At 39.2% G+C, this 24,513-nt stretch overlaps 1 protein-coding gene across 2 annotated transcripts in view; it reads left to right on the plus strand.

The window, feature by feature from the left end:
* Positions 1–3,295, plus strand: part of LOC128645191 (ribonuclease T2) — a 138,640-nt gene extending 135,345 nt beyond the window's left edge. For both annotated transcript variants that reach the window (XM_053697999.1, XM_053698000.1), the window contains one exon: positions 2,669–3,295. In XM_053697999.1, the coding sequence (XP_053553974.1) occupies positions 2,669–2,824 (156 nt within the window). In that variant the 3' untranslated portion in view covers positions 2,825–3,295. The remainder of the gene's footprint in view (positions 1–2,668) is intronic.
* The last annotated feature ends 21,218 nt before the right edge of the window (positions 3,296–24,513 follow it).

Consider the following 24,513-nt stretch of genomic DNA (forward strand, 5'->3'; position numbering starts at 1 on the left):
CGTCGGATGTCTTGAAGATGGAGCCGCTCCGCGCCGGATGGATGAAGATAGAAGATGCCGTCTGGATGAAGACTTCTGCCCATCTGGAGGACCTCTTCTTCCCGGCTTGGATGAAGACTTCTGCCCATCAGGAGGACCACTTCACCCGGCTTCGTTGAGGACTTCGGCCCAGTTGGGTGAAGACTTCTCAAGGTAGGGTGATCTTCAAGGGGTTAGTGTAAGGTTTTATTAAGGGGGTATTGGGTGGGTTTTAGAGTAGGGTTGGGTGTGTGGGTGGTGGGTTTTAATGCTGGGGTGGTATTGTACTTTTTTTTAGAGGTAAAAGAGCTGATTACTTTGGGGCAATGCCCGCAAAAGGCTCTTTTAAGGGCTATTTGTAATTTAGTATAGGGTATTTTTACCATGTTGGCATTTAAAATGTTTTACTAATGGTGTTGTTAAAGTCCCATTTTTTATATTATTAATATGCTCTCTTATCCTCTCTCGTACCTCTCTTGTAGTGAGCCCTACATACTGTAGGTCACATGAGGTACATGTTAAAAGGTATACAACATAATTTTCTCTACAATTGAGACATATTTTATGAAAAATCTCTAAAGTGGACAATAATAGAAAAAGTGTACAGGGATAAGAGAGGACAGGATAGGGATTCAAATCTAGCATTGAAAGAGGTTTATTGGATTCACAAGATGAAAACTAGGTGGCCAAGTGGTCTCAATTCTGAGTATGACGTTATAAACTTTTAGCAGTATCAACATGGTCTGATTTCAATGGGTGTACTACTCATATTTAAATTTGAAAAAATAAAAAATAAAATATATAAAAAAACAATTAATGATATAATACATATACATACATCTATCCCATTATGCTGAAAATTAAATATATGTAGAATTAAATCTAATTTAAGATATCATTTCTTAAAGTAAAGCATTAGAAGGATGAAAATGTGTCTAAGTTAACAGTTTGTATTATAAATAAGATATATAATAACTCTATCTAATTAAATTAAAATATAATGCAGAAAAAGAGAAAACAGAGTTCCCCTTTATGGAAGGTAAAATCCAGTAAAGGAAAGAAATAAATTAAATTGTAACCTTTAAGGTATATGTGACATCTGCGGATCATGTCTGACATAACAAAAGAGAAGAAATTATCGCATTACCATATGTTACAATGTGTGTACGTTAAATTTAACGACAACATTGTAATTTAACAATTGTATATATTCCTACATATAAAATACTTATAATCACATAAAGTGAGAAAAAAATCTTCTCAAATATGCATTTATAGTACAGAACAATGAGGCCTGTGTTAAAAATGAATGGAATTATTTTGAAAACAAGAAAGGTTTAATTTATTTAAGCCAAAGTATATAAATAAAATTTTAGTTATAACAACAAATGAAACCATTTTTTTGAAACAAAATTACTGATATAATAGTAACTAGATCTGGCAACAGCATATGTATTAGGCAGCTAATAAACAATAAAAAGCGAAGAGAAATCCACTTTAAAGTAGAGGATCACACGTATGACAAAAAGGAAGTAAGCATGAATGCGAGGTGATACTTGTGAAAATAAAGGCTAAGATGAAGAGGAATGAGATATTGAGCGGAACAAATACAATTGTGAAAGTAGGCTGTTAGGGATTAGCAACAGAGCATACAGCTGGTTAGTGATAGGGTAGCATAGGAGGTGTGTGAATTTTTAATTAACCAATAGGATTGTGGTAGTAAGTTTAAATGTAAGTCACAGGTAGAGTTCCAACATGCTATGATTACGGTTATTGCCGAAACGCGTAAGCTGGAACACTACCCTTGAAACGCTATGCTGTACTTCTGATGAAAAACCAAAGTTTTTATCCAGTTGTGTTGTAAGCTGAACAGAATAAAAGTTAAGCTTTATCACACTACTGATCTGGTGCTCCTATCGTTTGTTCTATCCGGTTCCCATTATAGGTATAGGTATATAATATAGTATCCTAATTTCCATGCCTTTAATACTTCCTGACTCAGCATAAATGCATTGAAGTTGCTGCCTATATTAATTTGAATTAATTTAAGGAAACATATACAAAGATTAGTTATAAAAAATACAGTAGTTTGATGATTTTCCCCCCCAGTATTATGCAGTGTCCAAATGGTTGATTTTATAGATGACCAACATTATTAAATAATTTTACTATCCAGGTCAGGATAACTACTCTTAATTTTTACAGTCTTTATATTTTAACAGTCTGTTATCAAATTGCTCTGTAACATTAACACAATTATAATATAGCTCTGCCGGCGTATACAATATCATTACTATTATTATTATTAATAATATTAATGTTACAGTATATATTTATACTGGTATATATTTGTTTTGATATACTGTTACAACAGTGTCTATGTTAGTATCTAACAGCTGCAAAGGATTATTTTACAATTTAGCAGTATTATTACTCAGTTCTCCAGTATCATTAGAATTATTTTTCAATGCTACATAGAGGTTTGCGGTTTTATATAATTATCTACAACATTGTACTGTGACCATTTTAGGTTCCACATTATTACTCTAATGCTCCATAGTATTGCAAGCCTAAAGTTTGATCACAGGAAGAAAAATACCAATAATTGTCGATGCTTCCACTTTATTTTAACCATATGTGTTTCTTTCAGGGTCGGCAATTGCTCAACCAGGTCATGTTCTCTCTTTATCCCAACCTGACCTCTGGCAGCTGCTCGCACTTAGGATTACCATATAACTCCTGTGATAGTCAAAAAATTCTCTTCCCCCCAATAAACTACGACCCCCCCCATGATCCCTGTCCTTAAAGGGAAAGTCTACTTGAAAATGCTTATTGTTTAAAAATAAGATAGATAAGATAGATAATCCCTTTATTACCCATTCCCCAGTTTTGCACAAAGAGGGGAATGTAGGGCTATATTATTTAGGCCCTGTACTGTGCCTTATCTCTATGCTATATTATTGTACACTGTTATAGGCCCACATTGGCTTATTTCACTATTACTGTAACTTTCCAGTATCATAACCTTTGTGTTGCTTTGCATATGCATTGCTAAATGAGCTGTTCTGCTGACAACCACATATTACTAATCATATGTCAGGTGCTGATGAGAAGAATATATTGTTTACTGCTGACAATGATATTATGTATTACTGACAAACTCACATGATATATCCAAATGTGATACACCTATATATGGCAAAATCATACTTACTTCTGCTTTTTGTAAAACGATAAAACCTTTGTGTTGCTACAAATAAATCAGAATTGCCAAGAAGCTATATTGTGTCTGTGTCAGTTTTCTTGGGATTCTCCAGAGCTCTGTGAAAGAAGGAATCAGCAACTCTCAGTCAGGAATTCCCTCCGGCCGGAGGAAAAGACCCCTATACCAATCAATATTGTTATATTAATACACTTTTTACCTCTGTGACCTTGTATTTCTGCAGACTTATCTCAGTACTTTTGACAGACTTGCATTTTAGCCAATCAGTGATGACTTTAAATAACTCTACGAGAGTGAGCACAATGTTATCTATATGACACACAGGAACTATCAGTGTCTAACTGTCAAAAGCTGTCAAAATGAGGCGGTTCAACGGCTTAGATATCAGTTTATGAGCCTACCTAGGTTTAGCTTTCAACAAAAAGCAAAGCAAATTTGATGATAAAAGTAAATTAGAAAGTTGTTTAAAATCACATGCCCTATCTGAATCATGAAAGTTTTATTTTGACTAGACTTTCTCTTTAAGTTTACACAATGAGTCAAAGAATATAGCATTGTTTGTAATATGCAGAATGTGTCATGTACAATGATTTTGATAATATTAAAATAAAAATGTTGCACAAAATGTATATTGTTAATACATTTCTCAGCTTTTCATAATTTGTGTCCCTAGATTACCTTATTCACACTGTTTTCACCACCTAGTGGCAATGTCACCCTTAATTCCCGGTGTTCATAGGATCATCAGGTCCATGGGTAAATGGGAGCTGTCCCACGTCTATGGGGAGGGGAACCCCTTTAGACAAGAAATAGTTTGGTACAAACACTTTATTGATGACCTCTGCTTCATCTGGAGTGGTCCAGCTGGCGCTCTGGAAGAGTTGTCTCGATGAGAACAATGTGGGTTTAAGCTTTACTTCAGATAGTTTGCTTTCTGAGGTACAGCTTATTTTAGTTTGCTATTAACTTTCTTGATATTACACTGAGGGGAGATCCGGGCAAAAAGATAGTTACGGAGGTACTCCAGAAACCTATCTCTTGGAATTCTCTTTTGTACGCCTCAAGCTGTCATCCGAAAAGAGTTTTCAGGGGTGTAGCAAGGGGCCAATTTGTTCGCCTCAAATTAAATTGTACATGAAAGACAGGCAGATGATCTAACCAGCAGATTATATGAAAGGGGGTATAATACCTCTATCATTTCCAAAGCTAGGAAGTCAGTGAGAAGAGTAGCCAGAGAAAGTCTCTTATGTACCAAGTGAGGGAAAGCGGAGAAAGATGAAGGGAACAAGGTGACGTTCACTACAGATTACTCACAGCAGTACACACAAATTTGCCAGATCAAAAGAAAATATTTTAATTTGCTATCAGCGGACAACGGTCTACAAAATACAGTGGCGAAGGGGGTCAGATTTGCCTATAAGAGGAACAGGATGATAGGGAATATAGGATCCCCTACCAGATTAATGAAGGAGGAAGTAGACAACTCTTCCTGGTTGAGATCAATGGGACCTATCTCTGCCATTACCAACCATATGTAGCATGCAAAAGAGTAACCACAGGGGAATTCTTTAACTCTGCAGTAACGGGAGTGTTTTCAAAAACGATTGTGTCTGAATTACCGGTACTCTTTTGTAGTGTACCTAATATCGTGTACCCGGTGTGCCCTGCAAAACTTTGGGCTCAGGACTAGGGAAGCTAGAGTGAGGATAAAGGAACACTTAATATTAACTAGTATTTATATAGCGCCTTTCTCCCAGTGGGACTCAAAGCACTTTTCAACGCTCGTTCTAGGAATTAACCAAATCGGCAGCTGAATAGTAATAGTTGTTATTATTACCCAATTTAATGGTACTCATTTTATCGACCTCGGAAGGATGAAGGGCTGAGTTGGCTCTGCTGGGATTTGAACCTGTGACCTTGGATCTTTTAAACAGGCATTTACCAACTGAGCTACCTCACAGGCACACTTAGCAGACATCAGGGCAGGAACCCTAACTACCCCCCTAATCAACCACTTCTCAGTCCTCCACCAAAAAGATGTGAGATACTTTATGTAGACTATTATAGAAAAGGTACCTCCTCAAAAGAGAGGGGAAGATAGGTCCCGTAAGTTGGGAGAAAGAGAGACCTTCTGGATCTTTAGGTTGAAGACCAGAGCTCCAGAAGGTCTCAATTCTGAATTTGATTTAATAAATGTTTGGTAGAGTATTATATTTAAACTTCTATTTTGACTTTGCAATTATTAGCTTTGGTTTGACAGCAATAATAGGCCCGAAGTTCACCCTTGGTATAGCTCCCAGAAAGTATAGGATAATATAATAGGTAGAAAGATGAGCACGCAGACACCCTGATACCATTTAGAGCAGTGCTCCTAGTATACTAAACCAGGTTTTCTAATCTGTTCCTGGCTTAGCTGCTGCTATGTAAATGATGACACATTAGGTTGGGGCAGATTAGAATAGTTTAGATCAGACAAGACCTGGCTCTAACTAGGAGACCGGTAGTGATCTCATGATATACATAAAACCCCAAAAAATATTTTGTAAAAATCTTTGGAAACAAGTTTAAATATATATATTATTTTTTAAATTACCGACTCTGAGTCATTAGTGACATATGTTTTAGACACTTTTCAGCAAGATGGTGCAGTTCAGAAAGTGTATAAGTTAACTACGGCACAGAAAGACCCGGATTGGGTAACTAAAGGAGGTGTGCAATCCCGTTACCCAATAGGCAGAGAGACAGTGTGTTTTAAGCACAAACTATATCAGTGGGTTTTATAGCAGACTAGGAGTAAGGCGCAAGCCAAAACTGGTCAGCCATAGCTTTTGTTTGTCTTTGGAACTCTGTATTTAACCCTCTGGGTTATGGATACCCGGTATTTACATTTGTAACTAATAAAGTCTATACCTTTTAACTCCCATCACGGTGCTCCTTGAACCCTTTTTTCATTTAATATCGATAAGAAATGCTAATTTTCTCGCTATCGGCTTATTGGGTAAAATGTTATAAAAAGTGGGCTGACTGTCGGTTTACAGACAAGTGCTGATGTGCCTTCCAATAGGATACTATAGAGCTTAATGCCTTTTTTAGCAATCCAACCCAATCGCTAGTGAACTCAGTAAATATAAAAATGGTCTCTGCTTAGTAAGAAATATATAAATGAGTTTCACTGTAACTGCAGTAGATTTCTTACAATTGCTCATCTTGCCACTGGTTCACCTAAAAGGTTCACCTAAGCTAGTGGGTATTGTTTAGAACATTAAAAAATCCTGGTGATGTTTCCCCATTATAACACAGGTTACTCTCATGCAATGCCCATGAAACTCCAATGGAACACCTGCATAACTGCTATCTATCGCCTAGATTTAGAGTTCTGCGTTAGCCCTCAAAACCAGCGTTAGGGGGTCCTAACGTTGGTTTTGTCCTACCGCTGGTATTTAGAGTCTTGTAGGTAAGGGTCTAACGCTCACTTTTTCAGCCGCGACTTTTCCATACCGCAGATCCCCCTACGCCATTTGCGTATCCTATCTTTTCAATGGGATCTTTCTTTCTTTTTTTTTTTTAATCTTTTTTTTTTTATTGATCCAAATAAGACATTACAAACTTTCTGATATACAAAAACAAAGAAATAAAGCAAATGCACATTCAATCTGCAGGAACAATCTGAAAACAAACATTTGCATGATAAGTCCTCACTATGTCCTATTTTGATTTCCAGAACTATCATAAAACACAGTGATAAGGAAAAGGGAAGAAAAGAAAGAAAAAAAAAAACGCCCCTGAATCCACCCCTCGCGCAACCCCCCACCCGAACACCACCTCACGACCGACGATACCCAACCAATCACGGACCCGAATTTATCCAGGACGCCGGAAATTTCCCTGGCAGGACTAGTTCAGCAAAGCTAGCAGTGGATCGTACCGGGGCAAGAATCTGCCTTTGGAGCCGAGCGGAATAGGACATAATAATTGGTAACCATCCCTGAAAGAACTCCTCGATTCTCTTCTCAGTGGCATCCGGAAGATGATATGACTCAAATATAATTTGACTGATTTCTTTAAAAGTCCTCGCAAGGCTCGGCGCTACCTTCGCTTTCCAATTTAAAAGGACAAGGTGACGCACTGCCAATATAATCGTATTCAAAATACGGACCACTCGCGCAAAATTTCTATCTACTGCTGTAATTAATAAAATCACGTCCTGTAGTGTTAAAACAAGATTTACATCATATAAAGTGTTAAACCAAAAACAAATTTTGGGACAGAACCAAAACATGTGGAATAAATCAGCCCTTGGATTAGAACATCTAGGGCAATTATTTAGTCCAGGAACAGAGAATTTTTGTAATTTAAGCGGATGCATATAAAAATTATTCAAGAGCTTCACGTGCGATTCCTTCCAGATCATCGAAACCCTACACTTATACATCATGTTGAAGCTCTGGATTATCCTCTCATCAGTAATATCAGGAATAACTGGAAACAACCAATTACTAATACTCTGCAAGTACTTATCACTTTGTTTAGAGAGCATGATGTCATACATTAGAGAGATAGAAGAGATTCCAGTACTAAATTTTTTGATTAAAGTTCTGATATCAGACCATTCTACCAACATACTACTTTCCCAATTCCGCTCACGCACAAAGTGGCGGATCTGGAAATAAGCAAACAGATCAGACCTGGGAAGATCATAAGATTGAAACAGAAATTCTGCTGTTTGAATCTGATTGTAAACCCCCAACAATTGCTTGACTAGAGTCAGCCCCTTATTTCCCCATGATTTAAATACCTTGTGATATATACCAGGTATGAAATTAGGATTTCCCTGGATAGGAAGATATTCCGAAACAGAGGGATCTAATCCTAGACAAATGCAGAACCTCTGCCAAGCAATAACAACATTTTTGAATGATAACATTCTACAGATATTGGATGGAAGCTTTCTAGAATTACAGTGTAAAAGAGCTCTGAGCGAGAATGGACGTATATAAATAGCTTCTTCTTGACTAACCGCTAACCAGTTGGTTTCCGCCACCTAATCCATGGCAAATTTCAACATGGCCGCAGTATTGTATAACCTAACATTAGGCAATGCTAAACCAGCGCGGTTTGGTTTCTGCATGAGCTTGGCTAATGCAATCCTAGGTTTTTTATCTTTCCAGATGAATTTGGAAAAATAACCATATAAATTTTTAATGTCTGAACTAGATATAAAGATGGGTAGATTCTGTAGCACATACAAAAGACGAGGGAAGACAATCGTTTTTATTAGGTTCACCTTCGCGGAAATTGACAACGGATAAGATACCCAAAGCTCAGTTTTAATTTTTTTAAACAATGGGGCATAATTTGCGGCATACCATAATTTAGGATTTTTGTGTAACTCTAGCCCCAAGTATTTAATTGTATTAACAACTTTGAATGGAGTCTTTCCAGAACGAGGCAAACTATTATCCATATACATAAGTTCACTTTTTTCCAGATTCACCACATAACCGGAAAAGGAACTAAACTGGGCAAGAAGTTGAAGAATTACTGGGATAGATTGAGATGGCTTATCTACAAATATCAGAATGTCATCTGCATAAAGAAGAGTTTTTAAACGGTGGGAACCCAGGGACATTTCCCGTCAAAGCATCACAAAGTCTAACCGCTAAAGATTCTACTGCCACATTAAACAAGAGAGGAGATAAAGGACACCCCTGCCTGGTGCCATGATGCAGGACTATCTCCTGGGAACGGATTCCAATGACCAGAAGAAAAGAAATGGGTTTGGAATAAATCTTATGGATAAAAAGATTAAAATTACCAGTAAAGCCAAAATTTTGCAACAAGCAAAATAAATGCTCCCAAACAATGGAATCAAAGGCCTTGACTGCGTCCAAGGTTAACACAGCTGAATCAGAGATTGCGGCCTTGCTGGGCTCTAGTTCCAAATTCCACATGTAATCCAAGAACGTGATAACCTTTCGTATATTTCTCGACGAGTTCCTAGAAGTCATAAAACCGGTCTGGTCCTGATGAATCAAATTCTGTAGACAGGGATTCAATCTGGCGGCAATAGTACCAACCAGTATCTTATAATCAGTATTAAGCACTGATATTGGCCTATATGAGGCCATATCCTCTGGGTTTTTTTTTTTTTTTAGCTATAAGTGAAATATTGGCCGCTGCAAAACTTTCTGAGATACCATTTTCAGAAAGATAATAATTATTAAAAAGGGCCTCCAGTGCTAACAACAATTCTCCCTTTAATAATTTGTAAAATTCAGCAGGGAGCCCATCTGGGCCAGCTGCTTTATTGAGCTTAAGTTTATCAATAGTGATACCAATCTCCTCTTGCGTTATCGGCTGATTCAGCAATGCCAACTCATCTACTTGAATCTTTGGGATATTAATAACGGACCAGAAAGCCTTTTGACTGTCATGATCGGTGCTAACCGACGAATACAGTGACTGGTAATAATTAAAAAATGCCTGGGAAATCTCCGCTGGCTTAAAAAGCCTGTCCTCGCCCTTTTTTATAACTGCAATATAATTTCTCTTCTTTCTATTCTTGATAAGGCGAGCCAGGTATTTCGCCAAGCACCCGTGAAAACTCTTGTATTTAAGATTCAATCTTACCTCTTCCTCCATAGATTTCTGCTTTAAAAAAATCTCTCTTTCCTTTCTGGCCTCAAAATATACTGCCCAATTCGTTGCAGAAGGATCCAACTGAATATTCCTGTATGCCGCTCTAGCTTTAACAGCAAAAGAACTCCCCTGTTCCTTGATTTTTTTCGAGCGAGTACTCATATAGGCTACGATTTCTCCACGAATCACGGCTTTGGCAGCCTCCCAAAAGACCTCCGTCTTGTGACTGTAGTTCGAGTTAAATGATACGTACTCATCCCAGATACTCTTAATCCAAGATATAAATCTTGGATTAGTATATAAGAAAAGAGGGGAGCCAAAGGCCTCCATTGATGGGCGTGCCTCATGAGTATTAAGAAGGGATAAAGAAATTATGGCATGATCCGATATCAGAAACTAACCAATTCCCGTTTTAAACTGATAAACTGTCAATGATTCAGAAATTAGAAAGAGGTCAATCCTCGAAAAAGTCCTATGCGCCTTGGACTCGCACGTGAAAGCTCTGACTACAGGATTTTGGATACGCCAAATATCAGTCAAATATCAGTCAAAGTCAATTTGCTACAAAATCTTTTAAAATATTTAGCATAATTCTTTTTTGAAAAACGATCTAATTCTGGGCACATGGTTATATTAAAATCCCCACAGATGGGGGGCGGAGCCTATAGTTGAAGCGGCAGGACGCATTTCTGTGGAGCTCCTGACTCTAATTGTCTCTAACAGCCTTAATTGTATGACAGTTGTTTAAAATAGAGAACATTTATGCTCTGCAATAGTCTGGGATAACTGGAAGTACAAATCCACGTTGAGATTGCTGATCGCCTATGCTCTTCAGCTGTGCCACAAAGGGATCGTTACCTCTATCAAGGCCGACTGTCTGCGTGACCAGGGCTGCTGCATTATACCCCCCCAGGAAACTGGGTCACAAGACAGGAGTTTAACACTGTTTTCAAAGATTCTTTATTTGGATGACACCAGGTGAGCTGTACACAAGACATACTTAAACCACAGCTCTATCACATTCACTCAGTAAGCAGACAAGATGGCGCCTAACACTGCCCTGACGCTTGCAGCCGTGACCCGCTTGTTGGATGAGCACTTTGCGAAAATGCTCTATACATGGTCCACTACATGGGAGGATCTACGGACAGTCTTAGTGCGAAGTGATAACAAGCACTCTATGTCCACAGTGAAAAATGGGGAAACAAAAGGAGGGGATACCACAAGTAAGCGCTTTTCAGATCCAGTGGTGCCCTCACGCCTAGACCGAGTTCCGGTAAAGATCAGGGGCATATCTACCCCCCAGCAAACTATCCAAATCGAGCAAGTTGTGACTGAGGGAGGAGGAGATGGTCCTATAAGTATACCCGACAAGCAAGCCCTAGATCTAACAACTGACTGCTCTGTAGCGTGGAGCGTTGAAGTTACGACACCAATATCGCAAGTGCAGGAACAAGCCTGGGCCGTGAACATTATAACTGCTCAAAGGCACATCTGGCAAAATCGGAGTAACTCCACTAAGCATGACAGAATTACAGTTAAGACCACAATCGCTGGCAGGAAGGATTTCTGGACCCCCTTCGCATTGATTGCGATATGGAGAGAAGCTGGGGTACATTATTCCTTCTTTAAAAGTCACTTCTACACTATATAGCACCCAATATGACTAGGATGCTTAGCGAGGTTAATAAGATGGCTCCCTCCAACAATGTACAGACTAGAGATAACCAGATGTTACACTCGACTAAAGTGGAAGGCTCCCTGGTGTTGCTCTTTATGTGTTATTATGTTTATATCTGACCATATTCATGTTACTGTAATAGCTTTTCTTGTTTTGTTTATTTCAAGGTCCAAAAGAGACCGTGCGTTACATTAGAGCACCTCAAATAAGCCATTTAGCTTCCATGGGTCCATGAGTGGCCTGTTGAGCATAGTAGAGGTGTTTTCATTTATTGACTATAAAATAGAAAATTGAGGTTTCAGAGGCTCATACTATATTATTTACAGGAAATTATGTGTATTTTGCCATTTTCTTACTGTTGTATTATGTTCTATGAGAAATATGGTATTTATTTCTGTCTGTTTATTGCTATGCAAAACCTCAATAAAAAGATTTAAAAAAAAAAAAATCCCCACAGATAATCAGATTTTCCCTTTGAAAGGGGAAAATTTTATTTTGGATCTGGTCCCAAAATGTTAATGAAAATTTATTAGGGGCGTAAATATTGCAGAAGATATATTTAACAGATTTTATCATCACCTGTAATAACATATAGCGGGCAGAGGGATCTAACTCCACTTTAATAACTTGATAGTCCAGATCTTTATGGAATAAAACCGCCACTCCTCGTTTTTTAGCTGGAGAGGAGGAGGAAATTACCTCGCCAGCCCATTTTATTTTAAGCTTTGCAGCTTCTATTCCGTCTAAATGGGTCTCCTGTAAGAAAGCCACATCTGGTTTTTCTAAAGCCAGTGTTTTAATAACTAATTTGCGCTTGGCAGGAGAGGAAATCCCGCCCACATTCCACGAGAGAATTTTAAAGCCCACCGCTATTATCCAATCTATCTAGAACACGTAGCCCTGATCGAACCCATGACGGGAAGTAACAGCCGGGGGGTAGGGGGGGGGGAGACACACGCGAGAGGGAGAGAGAAAAAAAAAAAAACCCCACCAATCCAAAGTAAAATAATTATCAGAAATCTCGCTATTGGCGATTTTTTGGTGAACAAGATCACAGACTGCATAATTCTCACACAGTAACAAGATACAAGTACTAAGCATGACTTTACATTAAAACAAATAAAAAAAATTGACAAGGAAAAAATCAAACTCACCAAGGAGATTCTATAAACCTGACCTAGAGTCCCAAGTAACCTGCTACCCATCGACCAGCTCACAGGCAGACCTATACCTAAGATTCTAGGGTTCTCATGAATTCTTTAATCTCAGAAACTTTGTTGAAAATAAATTTTGCTCCCTTATTTTCCACTATGATTTTAGCAGGATAAAATAAACTAGCTTTGATACCTTTGTTAATCAACTGGGAACAATAAGGGGCCATAAGTCTTCTACGAGCGGAAGTTTCCGCCGAGAAGTTCTGGAACAGCAAAATCTTGCTGTTCCCGAATTCTAATGTACCAGCTTTCTTAGCTAACTTCAGAACCTCAAGCTTGTCCTGGAACTTTAAAAGCTTGAAAATGCACATCCTGGGTTTAACCGGACCACTAGCTGACTCTCTTCTGGGACCCACTATGTGGGCCCTCTCAATTGCTAGAGGGAGGGAATGACGTGCAATACCAATAGCCTGGGGGAGAGTTGAGGAGGTGAATTTAATGAGATCCTCAAACTCTGGGGATTCGGGTAGGCCTATAACCCTAATGTTGTTGCGCCTGGAGCGATCCTCGAGATCCTCCAGGCACAACTGAATACTATTCAATTTAACCTCTTGGGCCTGAATAATAGCCTCTTGAGCTGTCAACCTATCTTCAGTGGCGGAGATTCTATTTTCCGCTTCCCCAATTCTGTGGGAGAAATGTTTAACTTCTGCCGAGAGTGTGACAATCTCTGAAGAGATAACTCCCAAATCTTTCTTAATACCCTCAAACTGGGGAGAAAAAATAGCTGTAAGTTGACCAATCAGGACCTGGGTACCTATTGCTGTAGATATACTCTCAGATGATACGTCTGCACTTGTATCACCCAATTTGGTATTTCTTTTATCCCTGGATTGAACAGGCATTTTGGGTGAAATATTATTACCGTGGGTTACAATTTTTTCCATAAATAGTGAAAAAAGAAAAAACAAGCACAATGTGCAACAAACAAAATACAGATCCCCTGTGTGAGGGGGAACAAAAACAGTGATATCACAATGAGTGAGTTATAATTTTCCTCTTTTTTTTCCCCCTTTTCCCTCCTTTCTCTCTTTTCTTTTTTTTCTTTTTTTTCCCCTTTTCCCCTCCTTTCTTTCTCTCTTTTTCTTCTTTTTTTTCCTTTTTTTTTTTTGTATACACCTATGTTGGTGAACGTGAACTGATGTGTTACATTAGATCAAAATACAGAAAAGATATAATAAGTGGGTTTTACAATATAGAACTTATACCAGGTGCAATGGTGATATACTATAAACGTGCAGTGACGAGGGCCTAGGCCCTGTGAGAAATGCCTGAGACTTAATAACTTAAGCAACCAGTAAGAGATAAAAAATTGGGGTCAAAACCAGGCACAACCAGTTATACTCTCGCATACATGGCAATATAAACAAATTTATACAGAATCATTGTCCTGCTAAACCTGCAGAGAAAAGAGAGTGAACAACATCAAAGTTAAACAGGCCCCTGGGTAGAAACCCCTGGACTGATTAAACCCCAAGCTATGTCCTTTGAGAGTTCAAAGAGCCTCCTGAGATTCAAGGCTGCCTTAAACAGTTCACAGATATGATTTAAGCTTCAAATCAACAAAAGTTTGAGGAAGCAGACAAATTAACAGTTAAAGATCTTGAAAATGTCACCTCTGTGCTCCGTATAACCAGGAGCAAAAAACAGGACACCTGGAGAGAGTCTGTATCCTTCGTTAGCTGCAGGATAAAACAGGAGCTGAGCCGACCCTGGAAATGCTGGCACCCAGCTAGGAGCGCTCCTAACCGGAGGAGCAGTACAGAAAGAGTAGAGAAAAGCTTGGATTGCCAAACCCTGATGCCTTGTAACTTTACCCAGTGAAGTCGGCGGCAGGTGCTGGACCACTTGCGACTGAGTCCACGACTCCACTGCCCTGCAGGGGCAAAACGCTCGGGACCCTTTGCTCGCCCCCGAGCGGCGCTCCCGCATCCGACAGTGAGCCCGCCTCACAGACCCGACACAACTTCCTCTATGCCGATGCGAGCACTCAAAGAAACCCCTCCGGGACTGCTGATACACAGGGCCGACACACCTGTCACTCCAACAGTACAACTCCGCCTCCTCGACACCTCCTCCCCTGTTGCTCCACAGAGCCAAAAGGACAGCCGCAAGCCGGGTAAGTCGAGGCTGTACAGTCAGCGGTATAAAGATTACTTAGGGCTCCTTGGGGATTCTTGTCATCTTTCCCAGCGGCTATAGCGTAGATGCGGTTTCACCGCAGCGTAGACAGCAACTGTGGTTTCCCTTCTGCTGGCGGTATCGTGCCAAGCGGTACGCCCGAGTCCTCACGGATACAATGGGCAAAGAGTGAAGGCTAGGATAGCCACCATCGGCCTGAACGCCGACCTGGAGCACCTATGTCGAAGCTCCGCCTTCTCACCGGAAACCAGCCGTATACTTATTTCCTAGTGTTAATAATCTCAATGGGATCTTTCTAACGCCGGTATTTAGAGTCTTGGCTGAAGTGAGCGTTAGAAATCTAACGACAAGACTCCAGCCGCAGGAAAAAGCTCTAAAGTACACTAACACCCTTAAACTACCTATGTACCCCTAAACCGAGGCCCCCCACATCGCTGCCACTCTATTAAATTTTTTTAACCCCTAATCTGCCGACCACACAACGCCGCCACCTACATTATCCCTATGTACCCCTAATCTGCTGCCCTTAACACCGCCGACACCTACATAATATTTATTAACCCCTAATCTGCCCCCCCCCCAACGTCGCCGCTACCTACCTACAAGTATTAACCCCTAATCTGCTGACCGGACCTCACTGCTACTATAATAAATGTATTAACCCCTAAAGCTAAGTCTAACCCTAACACCCCCCTAAGTTAAATATAATTTTTATCTAACAAAATAAAATAAATCTTATTAAATAAATTATTCCTATTTAAAGCTAAATACTTACCTGTAAAATAAACCCTAATATAGCTACAATATAAATAATAATTATATTGTCGCTATTTTAAGATTAATATTTATTTTACAGGCAACTTTGTATTTATTTTAACCAGGTACAATAGCTATGAAATAGTTAATAACTAATTAATAGCTACCTAGTTAAAATAATTACAAAAGTACCTGTAAAATAAATACTAACCTAAGTTACAATTAAACCTAACACTACACTATCAATAAATTAATAAATAAACTACCTACAATTATCTACAATTAAACCTAACACTACACTATCAATAAATAAATTAAATACAAATAAATACACTAACTAAAGTACAAAAAATAAAAAAAGAACTAAGTTACAAAAAATAAAAAAAGAACTAAGTTACAAAAAATAAAAAAATAATTTACAAACATTATAAAAATATTACAACAATTTTAAGCTAATTACACCTACTCTAAGCCCCCTAATAAAATAACAAAGCCCCCCAAAATAAAAAAATGCCCTACCCTATTCTAAAATAAAAATTGAAAAGCTCTTTTACCTTACCAGCCCTTAAAAGGGCCTTTTGCAGGGCATGCCCCAAAGAATTCTGCTCTTTTGCCTGTAAAAAAAACATACAATACCCCCCCCAACATTACAACCCACCATCCACATACCCCTAATCTAACCCAAACCCACCTTAAATAAACCTAACACTAAGCCCCTGAAGATCTCCCTACCTTGTCTTCACCACGCCGGGTATCACTGATCCGTCCAGAAGAGGGTCCGAAGTCTTCATCCAATCCGGGCGATGTCTTCATCCAAGCGGGGGCTGAAGAGGTCCATCATCCAGCTGAAGTCTTCATCCAAGCGGGGGCTGAAGAGGTCCATCATCCGGCTGAATTCTTCTATTAAGCGGCATCTTCAATCTTCTTTCTTCCGGATCCATCTTCATCCCGCCGCGGAACATCCTTCTTCCCCGACGGACTCCCGACGAATGACGGTTCCTTTAAGGGACATCATCCAAGATGGCGTCCCTCGAATTCCGATTGGCTGATAGGAATCTATCAGCCAATCGGAATTAAGGTAGGAATAATCTGATTGGCTGATGGAATCAGCCAATCAGATTCAAGTTCAATCAGATTGGCTGATCCAATCAGCCAATCAGATTGAGCTTGCATTCTATTGGCTGATCGGAACAGCCAATAGAATGCAAGCTCAATCTGAATGGCTGATCGGATCAGCCAATTGGATTGAACTTCAATCTGATTGGCTGATTCCATCAGCCAATCAGATTATTCCTACCTTAATTCCGATTGGCTGATAGATTCCTATCAGCCAATCGGAATTTGAGGGACGCCATCTTGGATGATGTCCCTTAAAGGAACCGTCATTCGTCGGGAGTCCGTCGGGGAAGAAGGATGTTCCGCGTCGGCGGGATGAAGATTGATCCGGAAGAAAGAAGATTGAAGATGCCGCTTGATAGAAGATTTCAGCCGGATGATGGACCTCTTCAGCCCCCGCTTGGATGAAGACTTCAGCCGGATGATGGACCTCTTCAGCCCCCGCTTGAATGAAGACATCGCCCAGATTGGATGAAGACTTCGGACCCTCTTCTGGACAGATCGGTGATACCCGGCATGGTGAAGACAAGGTAGGGAGATCTTCAGGGGCTTAGTGTTAGGTTTATTTAAGGGGGGTTTGGGTTAGATTAGGGGTATGTGGGTGGTGGGTTGTAATGTTGGGGGGGGGTATTGAATGTTTTTTTACAGGCAAAAGAGCAGAATTCTTTGGGGCATGCCCCGCAAAAGGCTCTTTTAAGGGCTGGTAAGGTAAAAGAGCTTTTCAATTTTTATTTTAGAATAGGGTAGGGCATTTTTTTATTTTGGGGGGCTTTGTTATTTTATTAGGGGGCTTAGAGTAGGTGTAATTAGCTTAAAATTGTTGTAATATTTTTATAATGTTTGTAAATTATTTTTTTATTTTTTGTAACTTAGTTCTTTTTTTATTTTTTGTAACTTAGTTCTTTTTTTATTTTTTGTACTTTAGTTAGTGTATTTATTTGTAGGTATTTGTATTTAATTTATTTATTGATAGTGTAGTGTTAGGTTTAATTGTAGATAATTGTAGGTAGTTTAATTAATTTATTGATAGTGTAGTTTTAGGTTTAATTGTAACTTAGGTTAGGATTTATTTTACAGGTACTTTTGTAATTATTTTAACTAGGTAGCTATTAAATAGTTATTAACTATTTCATAGCTATTGTACCTGGTTAAAATAAATACAAAGTTGCCTGTAAAATAAATATTAATCTTAAAATAGCTACAATATAATTATTATTTATATTGTAGCTATAATAGGGTTTATTTTACAGGTAAGTATTTAGCTTTAAATAGGAATAATTTATTTAATAAGATTTATTTTATTTTGTTAGATAAAAAATATATTTAACTTAGGGGGGTGTTAGGGTTAGGGTTAGACTTAGCTTTAGGGGTTAATACATTTATTAGAGTAGCGGTGAGGTCCGGTCGGCAGATTAGGGGTTAATAATTGTAGGTAGGTAGTGGCGACGTTGGGGGGGGGCAGATTAGGGGGTAATAAATATAATATAGGGGTCGGCGGGGGTTAGGGGCAGCAGATTAGGGGTTCATAGGGATAACGTAGGTTGCGGCAGTGTACGGAGCGGCATATTAGGAGTTAATAATAATATGCAGGTGTCAGCAATAGCGGGGATGGCAGATTAGGGGTTAATAAGTGTAAGGTTAGGGGTGTTTAGACTCGGGGTTTATGTTAGGGTGTTAGGTGCAGACTTAGGAAGTGTTTCCGCATAGGAAACAATGGGGCTGCGTTAGGAGCTGAACGCTGCTTTTTTGCAGGTGTTAGGTTTTTTTCAGCTCAAACTGCCCCATTGTTTCCTATGGGGAATTGTGCACGAGCACGTTTTTGAAGCTGGCCGCGTCCATAAGCACCGCTGGTATTGAGAGTTGCAGTGGTGGTAAATATGCCTCTACGCTCCCTTTTTGGAGCCTAACGCAGCCATTCTGTGAACTCTAAATACCAGCGGTATTTAAAAGGTGCAGGGGAAAAAAAGCATGCGTAGCTAACGCACCCCTTTGGCCGCAGAACTCTAAATCTAGCCGTTAGTATGCAATCACCGTTGTTAATAAAGAACAAAAAAAAACACATAATAAGAAACCTATGTTAGCTGGCATGTTGTAAGTATATTGCACATATTTATATGGTGTGTTATATGTATGTATTATACTAAAATACTATATATTTTTTTTATTATGATTTTTATTGGTATTTACAGATGTACAAAAATATTGTGGAAATAATCAACAATTAATAGATGGCAAAATAAATATGAAAATAATTATAGAGACAGAATATGAAAACCATCATGACCTACTTGATAAATCCCATCAAGTTCCTGTTTAACATTCTCAAAATTTTGATGAACTTTATATCAAGCATGATAGAGTATCGGAAAAAGAGCAAAAATAAAAGTTGTACCCTTGTTTTACCAATTTACATATAGATATCCATTACTTGATCGAGTTGAATATAAAGGGAAAAAAATGAAAACAGTTGTTTCACTTTAATACATCTCTGTGTTATCATGTTTCTATACAATATAGAAAAAATAAAAAAATAAAACACAGCTCAAATAAACAAAAACAAAAAATAATAATAATCAGAATAGGTGCTGTCTCCAGTATTTAGGGTAATCGTCGATTAAAGTCAATTGAAGAAAAAAAGGTGAGGCACGGAAGTAGTCAATGAGCTGCAATTGGGATTCTCTGGGTTGATCTAAGATTACTCTGTCCCATTTGGCCATAAAGATTTTTAGTTTATTATTTTGAAAAATTAAAGGACCATGTTGGTCCAAGACCATTTGATATCTCATATTATGTACAAATGCAACTATACTGGGAGCATTCCTATCCTTCCAGGATTTGAGTATCATTTGCCTAGCTAATAAGATTGCAGTATTAATCAATGCCTTGTTCTGGACATTTTTTGTGTAAATAAGAAAAAAATATAAAGGGCTCTCAAATGGTTCAAGATGGCAAAAATTGGTATAAAAAACAAGTAGTAAATAAGCGGCAGGTAAATTGCATCTGGAGCAGGTGTTAACACCACGTGTATTCCATTTTGCCATTAACATGGGAGTGAGATATGATCTGTTCAGAAGTTTGTAATGTGATTCTCTCACAGCTATATCATACGAATATTTCATAACTCTAGGAAAACTTTTTTTTTACAGAAGTCAAGATTGACGTGGATATCTAGGCACCATAACTTAAAAAGCTTATTCACTTTACTTCTTCATCTTTAGAGGCCAGACTTCTATAGATGGGTGTCATTGAATGTTTACCTAAGTGGAATCTATCAATGATTGAATCAAGCTCACCCAGCATCCACGGATTTCCCTCAGCAGAGTTCTGACTGTAAATAAAGTGTCTGACTTGCAAAGAGGCAAAGAAGGATTTCTTATCTAAATTTAATTCGCTGGATAATGAGTCAAATGTTCTAATATGTTTAGTGAGTGGATCTATCAATTGTATACATTTTTGGAAGACCATGCTTTTAAAGAAGAAAAGGTAGAGCCGCTTTCAAAATCTGAGTTTCCCCTGATGGGTAGATTTTTAGAGAGTGTATAATTTATCCCAAGATATGTACATACTTTACTCCAGGCTAAGACTACATTATAAATCATATATTTTAAAGTGTAATCCTTAATATATTTAAGCTGATTTGAGTGTAGAAGAGCTTTAGGAGAGTACAGAGCAATCATATCTATCTTATAATTTGTAACGTGATTGGATTCTGTGAGCCAATCCAAGGCTATTTTTTTTTTTTTTTTTTAAATTACCATCTTTATTGATTGCAAGTACGGAATAAGAAAAGGTTACAAACAATGGTACACTTACCGTAAAAGCGATACAATATATTAGGCATACTTTCAGTAGCAAGGTAGTCCCAGATGGTGTTTTTTTTAAACTAAATATGACACATCACGAACAAAAGTAAAGAAGGGAAAAAGAACAATGAACAGAAACAAAACAAGAACAAAACACTATTGACCGATGTTATGGTTACAGCTATTAGAGAGAATTGTATATGCTGAATGAGATTGAGCTGATGACAGAATCTTATCACCTCCATCCTAGTTCCATAATTGGGTAAAAAAAGGGGGGAGAAGGGTCCCTATCTCCACGCATCACATCTGTGTCAAGGTCTTGGCGAGGCAAAGTCAAGTTGGGCTGGGGTCTAGTCATTGTCAGTGATTCTTCCCATAGGAATCTCATATTATGGAAAAATTCTAGCCTAAGTCTTTGAAGATATCCAAATTCCTCAAGGCTCAGCAGCTCTTCAGTTTTGACTAACCACATTTGTCCAGTCAGAAGAATAGGTGATTTCCATCTCAAAGCTATCAGGGCCTTGGCGCTATTAATTCCGACCTGCAGTAATTGTCTCCTAAGCTTACAGGGAACTTGGGGGGGCTTGTTTAGCAGTGCTACCTGAGGTGTGAGGCGGAGGTCTGTGATTAGGCTGTTTCTAAAATGTTCCTCAATGTAAAGCCAGAGTTGTTTAACAAAGTCACACTCCCACCACATGTGAAGGTAACCTCCTCTTTTCCCACAGCCCCTCCAGCATAAGTCACTAGAATTTGGGTAAATAGAGCGTAGTCTTGTCGGGGTTAGGTACCAGCGTGTTAGTACTCTGAAGTTTAATTCTAGGATCTTTGGTGAAGTTGAGGATTTTTTAGTATGAAGGAATATAAATCCCCAGTCCTCTGTATTAAAGGTGTCGCCCAGTTCCCTATGCCAGTTAGTAGTGTATGAAGGGAGTTCATCTCTCATATACGTCTGTAGTATGCCGCGCATTTTAGAAAGCGTGTGGGGCATTGGAATATTGGTTGAGCAAAGCTTCTCGAATGTGGTCAATGGCCTCAAAAAGTCTGTCTTATATGGTGTGGTAAGGAGAAAATGTGTGAGCTGCATATATTTTAGCCACGGATGATACGCACCATGTGCCACCTCTTTTAATTCTTCTCTGTTCTTAAGTTTACCTTCTCTTATAAACTCCGCTAAAGGGGTGGTGTATCCCCATTCGACCCTCCTCTGGAAGTCCTTATCTAGTCCTCCTGTAAGTTCAGCATTGAGGGGGATAGGAAAGAGGGGGGATCTAGACCCTGTGATGTCTCGTCTTTTATGTTTAATTGTGTCCCATCCCTCAAAAAAGTGTTTGTGTATAGGAAGCGTCATGCAACTTGGAGGTCTCAAGGACCTAGGGACCCAGCATAAAGCCCCCACTGAGGGAACCTTTAAGATTTGAGAGTCTATTGCTATCCAGGCCTTGTGCTCTGAGGATGTGTGACAATCATATACTCCCTGAAGTACAATGGCATCTAAATACACCCGAAGATTCGGTAGACCCAACCCACCTGCCAGAGTAGTTCTATACATTGTTGCTTTGTTCACCCGGGGTTTGCTAGAGCCCCAGATAAACCTGTTTATATGACTTTGGAGCCTCAGTGGGAACCAACCAGGTAACGCTACAGGGAGAGCTTGAAGTATATATAGGATTCTTGGTAAGGTTGTCATTTTTATGCACTGTATTTTCCCCCACCAAGACAGGGGTTTCGTCGCCCAGGAATTTAAGTCTTTTTGTGTTGAAGATAAGAGATCCTCAAAGTTTTTTTTAAAAAGGGTGGTGGGGTTGGGAGATAGATGAATACCTAGGTATTTTATAGAGTCTGTTCTAAGCGTTAGAGGGCAGATTTCTGCAAGTTTCATAAAGTCTTCTCGCCGAAGAGAAATGTTCAATAACTCTGATTTGGTTGTGTTTACTACAAAGTTAGAATAGGTTCCAAATCTGTGCAATTCATGCATAATTGCTGATAGGGACTATGTTGGGTCTGTGATAGTGAAAAGAACGTCATCCGCATACAAGGCGACCTTGAAATTATGGGGGCCAATTTCCACACCCTTTATAGAGTGATTATTGCGGACATGCGCTGCCAGTACTTCCATGGTAAGTACAAACAAGAGGGGGGACAACGGACAACCCTGTCTCGTCCCATTCCTGATTTGGAACGGGAGAGAGAGGATACCATTTGCCCGTACCCTCGCGGTGGGGTGTGCATACAAACTAAAAATTCTACTAAGCATCTGAGGTCCCAGCCCAATATCCAATAGGGTTTCTCTAAGGAACTGCCAATCGAGCCTGTCAAAGGCCTTCTCGGCATCTGTTGCCAAGAAGACTGTCGGGATATTATGACATTTGGAGTAGGACATAAGGGTCAGGGCTCTTATTGTATTATCCCTGGCCTCTCTGTGGGGGATAAATCCGACCTGATCGGTGTGTATGACACTTTCTAGTAATTTGTTCAGTCTCTTAGCTAGGATCTTACCCAAGATCTTAAGATCTACGTTTAGCAGTGAGATGGGCCTGTAGCTCCTAGGGTCTGTGGGAGTTTTGCCAGATTTTAAGATAACTGAGATGTGGGCTTGTTGCATCTCTGTGGGGAGCACATGACCATCGTCTATGGTGTGAAATAAATTTAAAAGATGTGGGGCGAGGGAGGATCTGTATATTTTATAATAGGTACCAGTAAACCCGTCGGGGCCTGGGCTTTTTTTGGAAGGCAATTTCGCAATCACCATAAGAATTTCTTGGAGGGAAATGGGTGTTTCAAAGTCGTCTCGCAGCTGTGTTTGTATTTTAGGGAGGTTAGCCTCTGTGATGTAGGCTTGAAGAGTGGTCAGCCTGTGCAGGGATCTGGGTGTCTGTAAATTATATAACTCTGAGTAATAACTTCTAAACTGATTCGCTATTTCCCCGCTATCTATCAGTTGTTGGCCTAACGGGGTCACTAGTTTATTAATGTGGGACTTTGTATGTTGTTGGTTCAACAACCTAGCTAGTCTGGGTCCTGCTCTGTTGTTTTCGAAGAAATACATTTTCTTCAATGCCAATGCCTTTCTCTGTGCTTCTTTGGATAGTATGTTATTAATTTCTAGTCTAGTCTTCGTAACCTGTGATAAAAGTGTTCTATTAGACGGATCATGTTTGTGTTGTGTTTCTAGACCGTGTAATTGTGCGGTTAGCGAAGCTATGGAGGACTGATACTGTTTTTTCAATCTAATTTTTTGTTTTATACATTCCCCTCGAATAAAGGCCTTATGTGCCTCCCACACACAGCTAGGGTGTGAGTCACCGTTATCATTAAATTGGAAGTATTCAGAGATTGCCGTTTGTAACTTTTCTTGGATTGGGGGGTAATGAAGGAGTGAGTCATCTATTTTCCAGGTAAAGGATGTGTTTGGTGTGTCAGGCCACTCCAAAACCATGCTTATGGCTGAATGGTCGGACCAGGCCGTAGGTTGGATGTCAGAGTCTTTTAACAGGGTCAGGTGATTCTGGTCAATGAACAGATAATCTATACGGGTGTAAGTCGCCCAAGGGTGGGAGTAAAAGGTGAAATTGTGTTGTGTCGGGTGTTGTATTCTCCATGCATCTAAAAGGCCCAATTCTTCCATACAGGTAAGAAGTGTGTTCGGTGCTCTGGTTCTAGTCTGTCCATGTTTTGTGGAAGAGTCCATGGTTGGGTCTAGTGTAGTATTAAAATCTCCACCCATAACTATTGGGCCCTTCCTATGTTCCAAGATCAGGGATAGCATTTTTTGAAAAAAACTTCTTCTGCGACTAAAGGGGGCATAAATATTAACCAGAGTAATTGGATTATTAAACAATAGCCCTACTAGAATAATAATCCTGCCTTCTGTGTCTACGACCTTGTTGTGCAACTGAAATTGCAAGTGTTTATGGAGTAGTA

Source organism: Bombina bombina, chromosome 1, assembly GCF_027579735.1.
Source record: "Bombina bombina isolate aBomBom1 chromosome 1, aBomBom1.pri, whole genome shotgun sequence".
Lineage (NCBI taxonomy): Eukaryota > Metazoa > Chordata > Amphibia > Anura > Bombinatoridae > Bombina > Bombina bombina.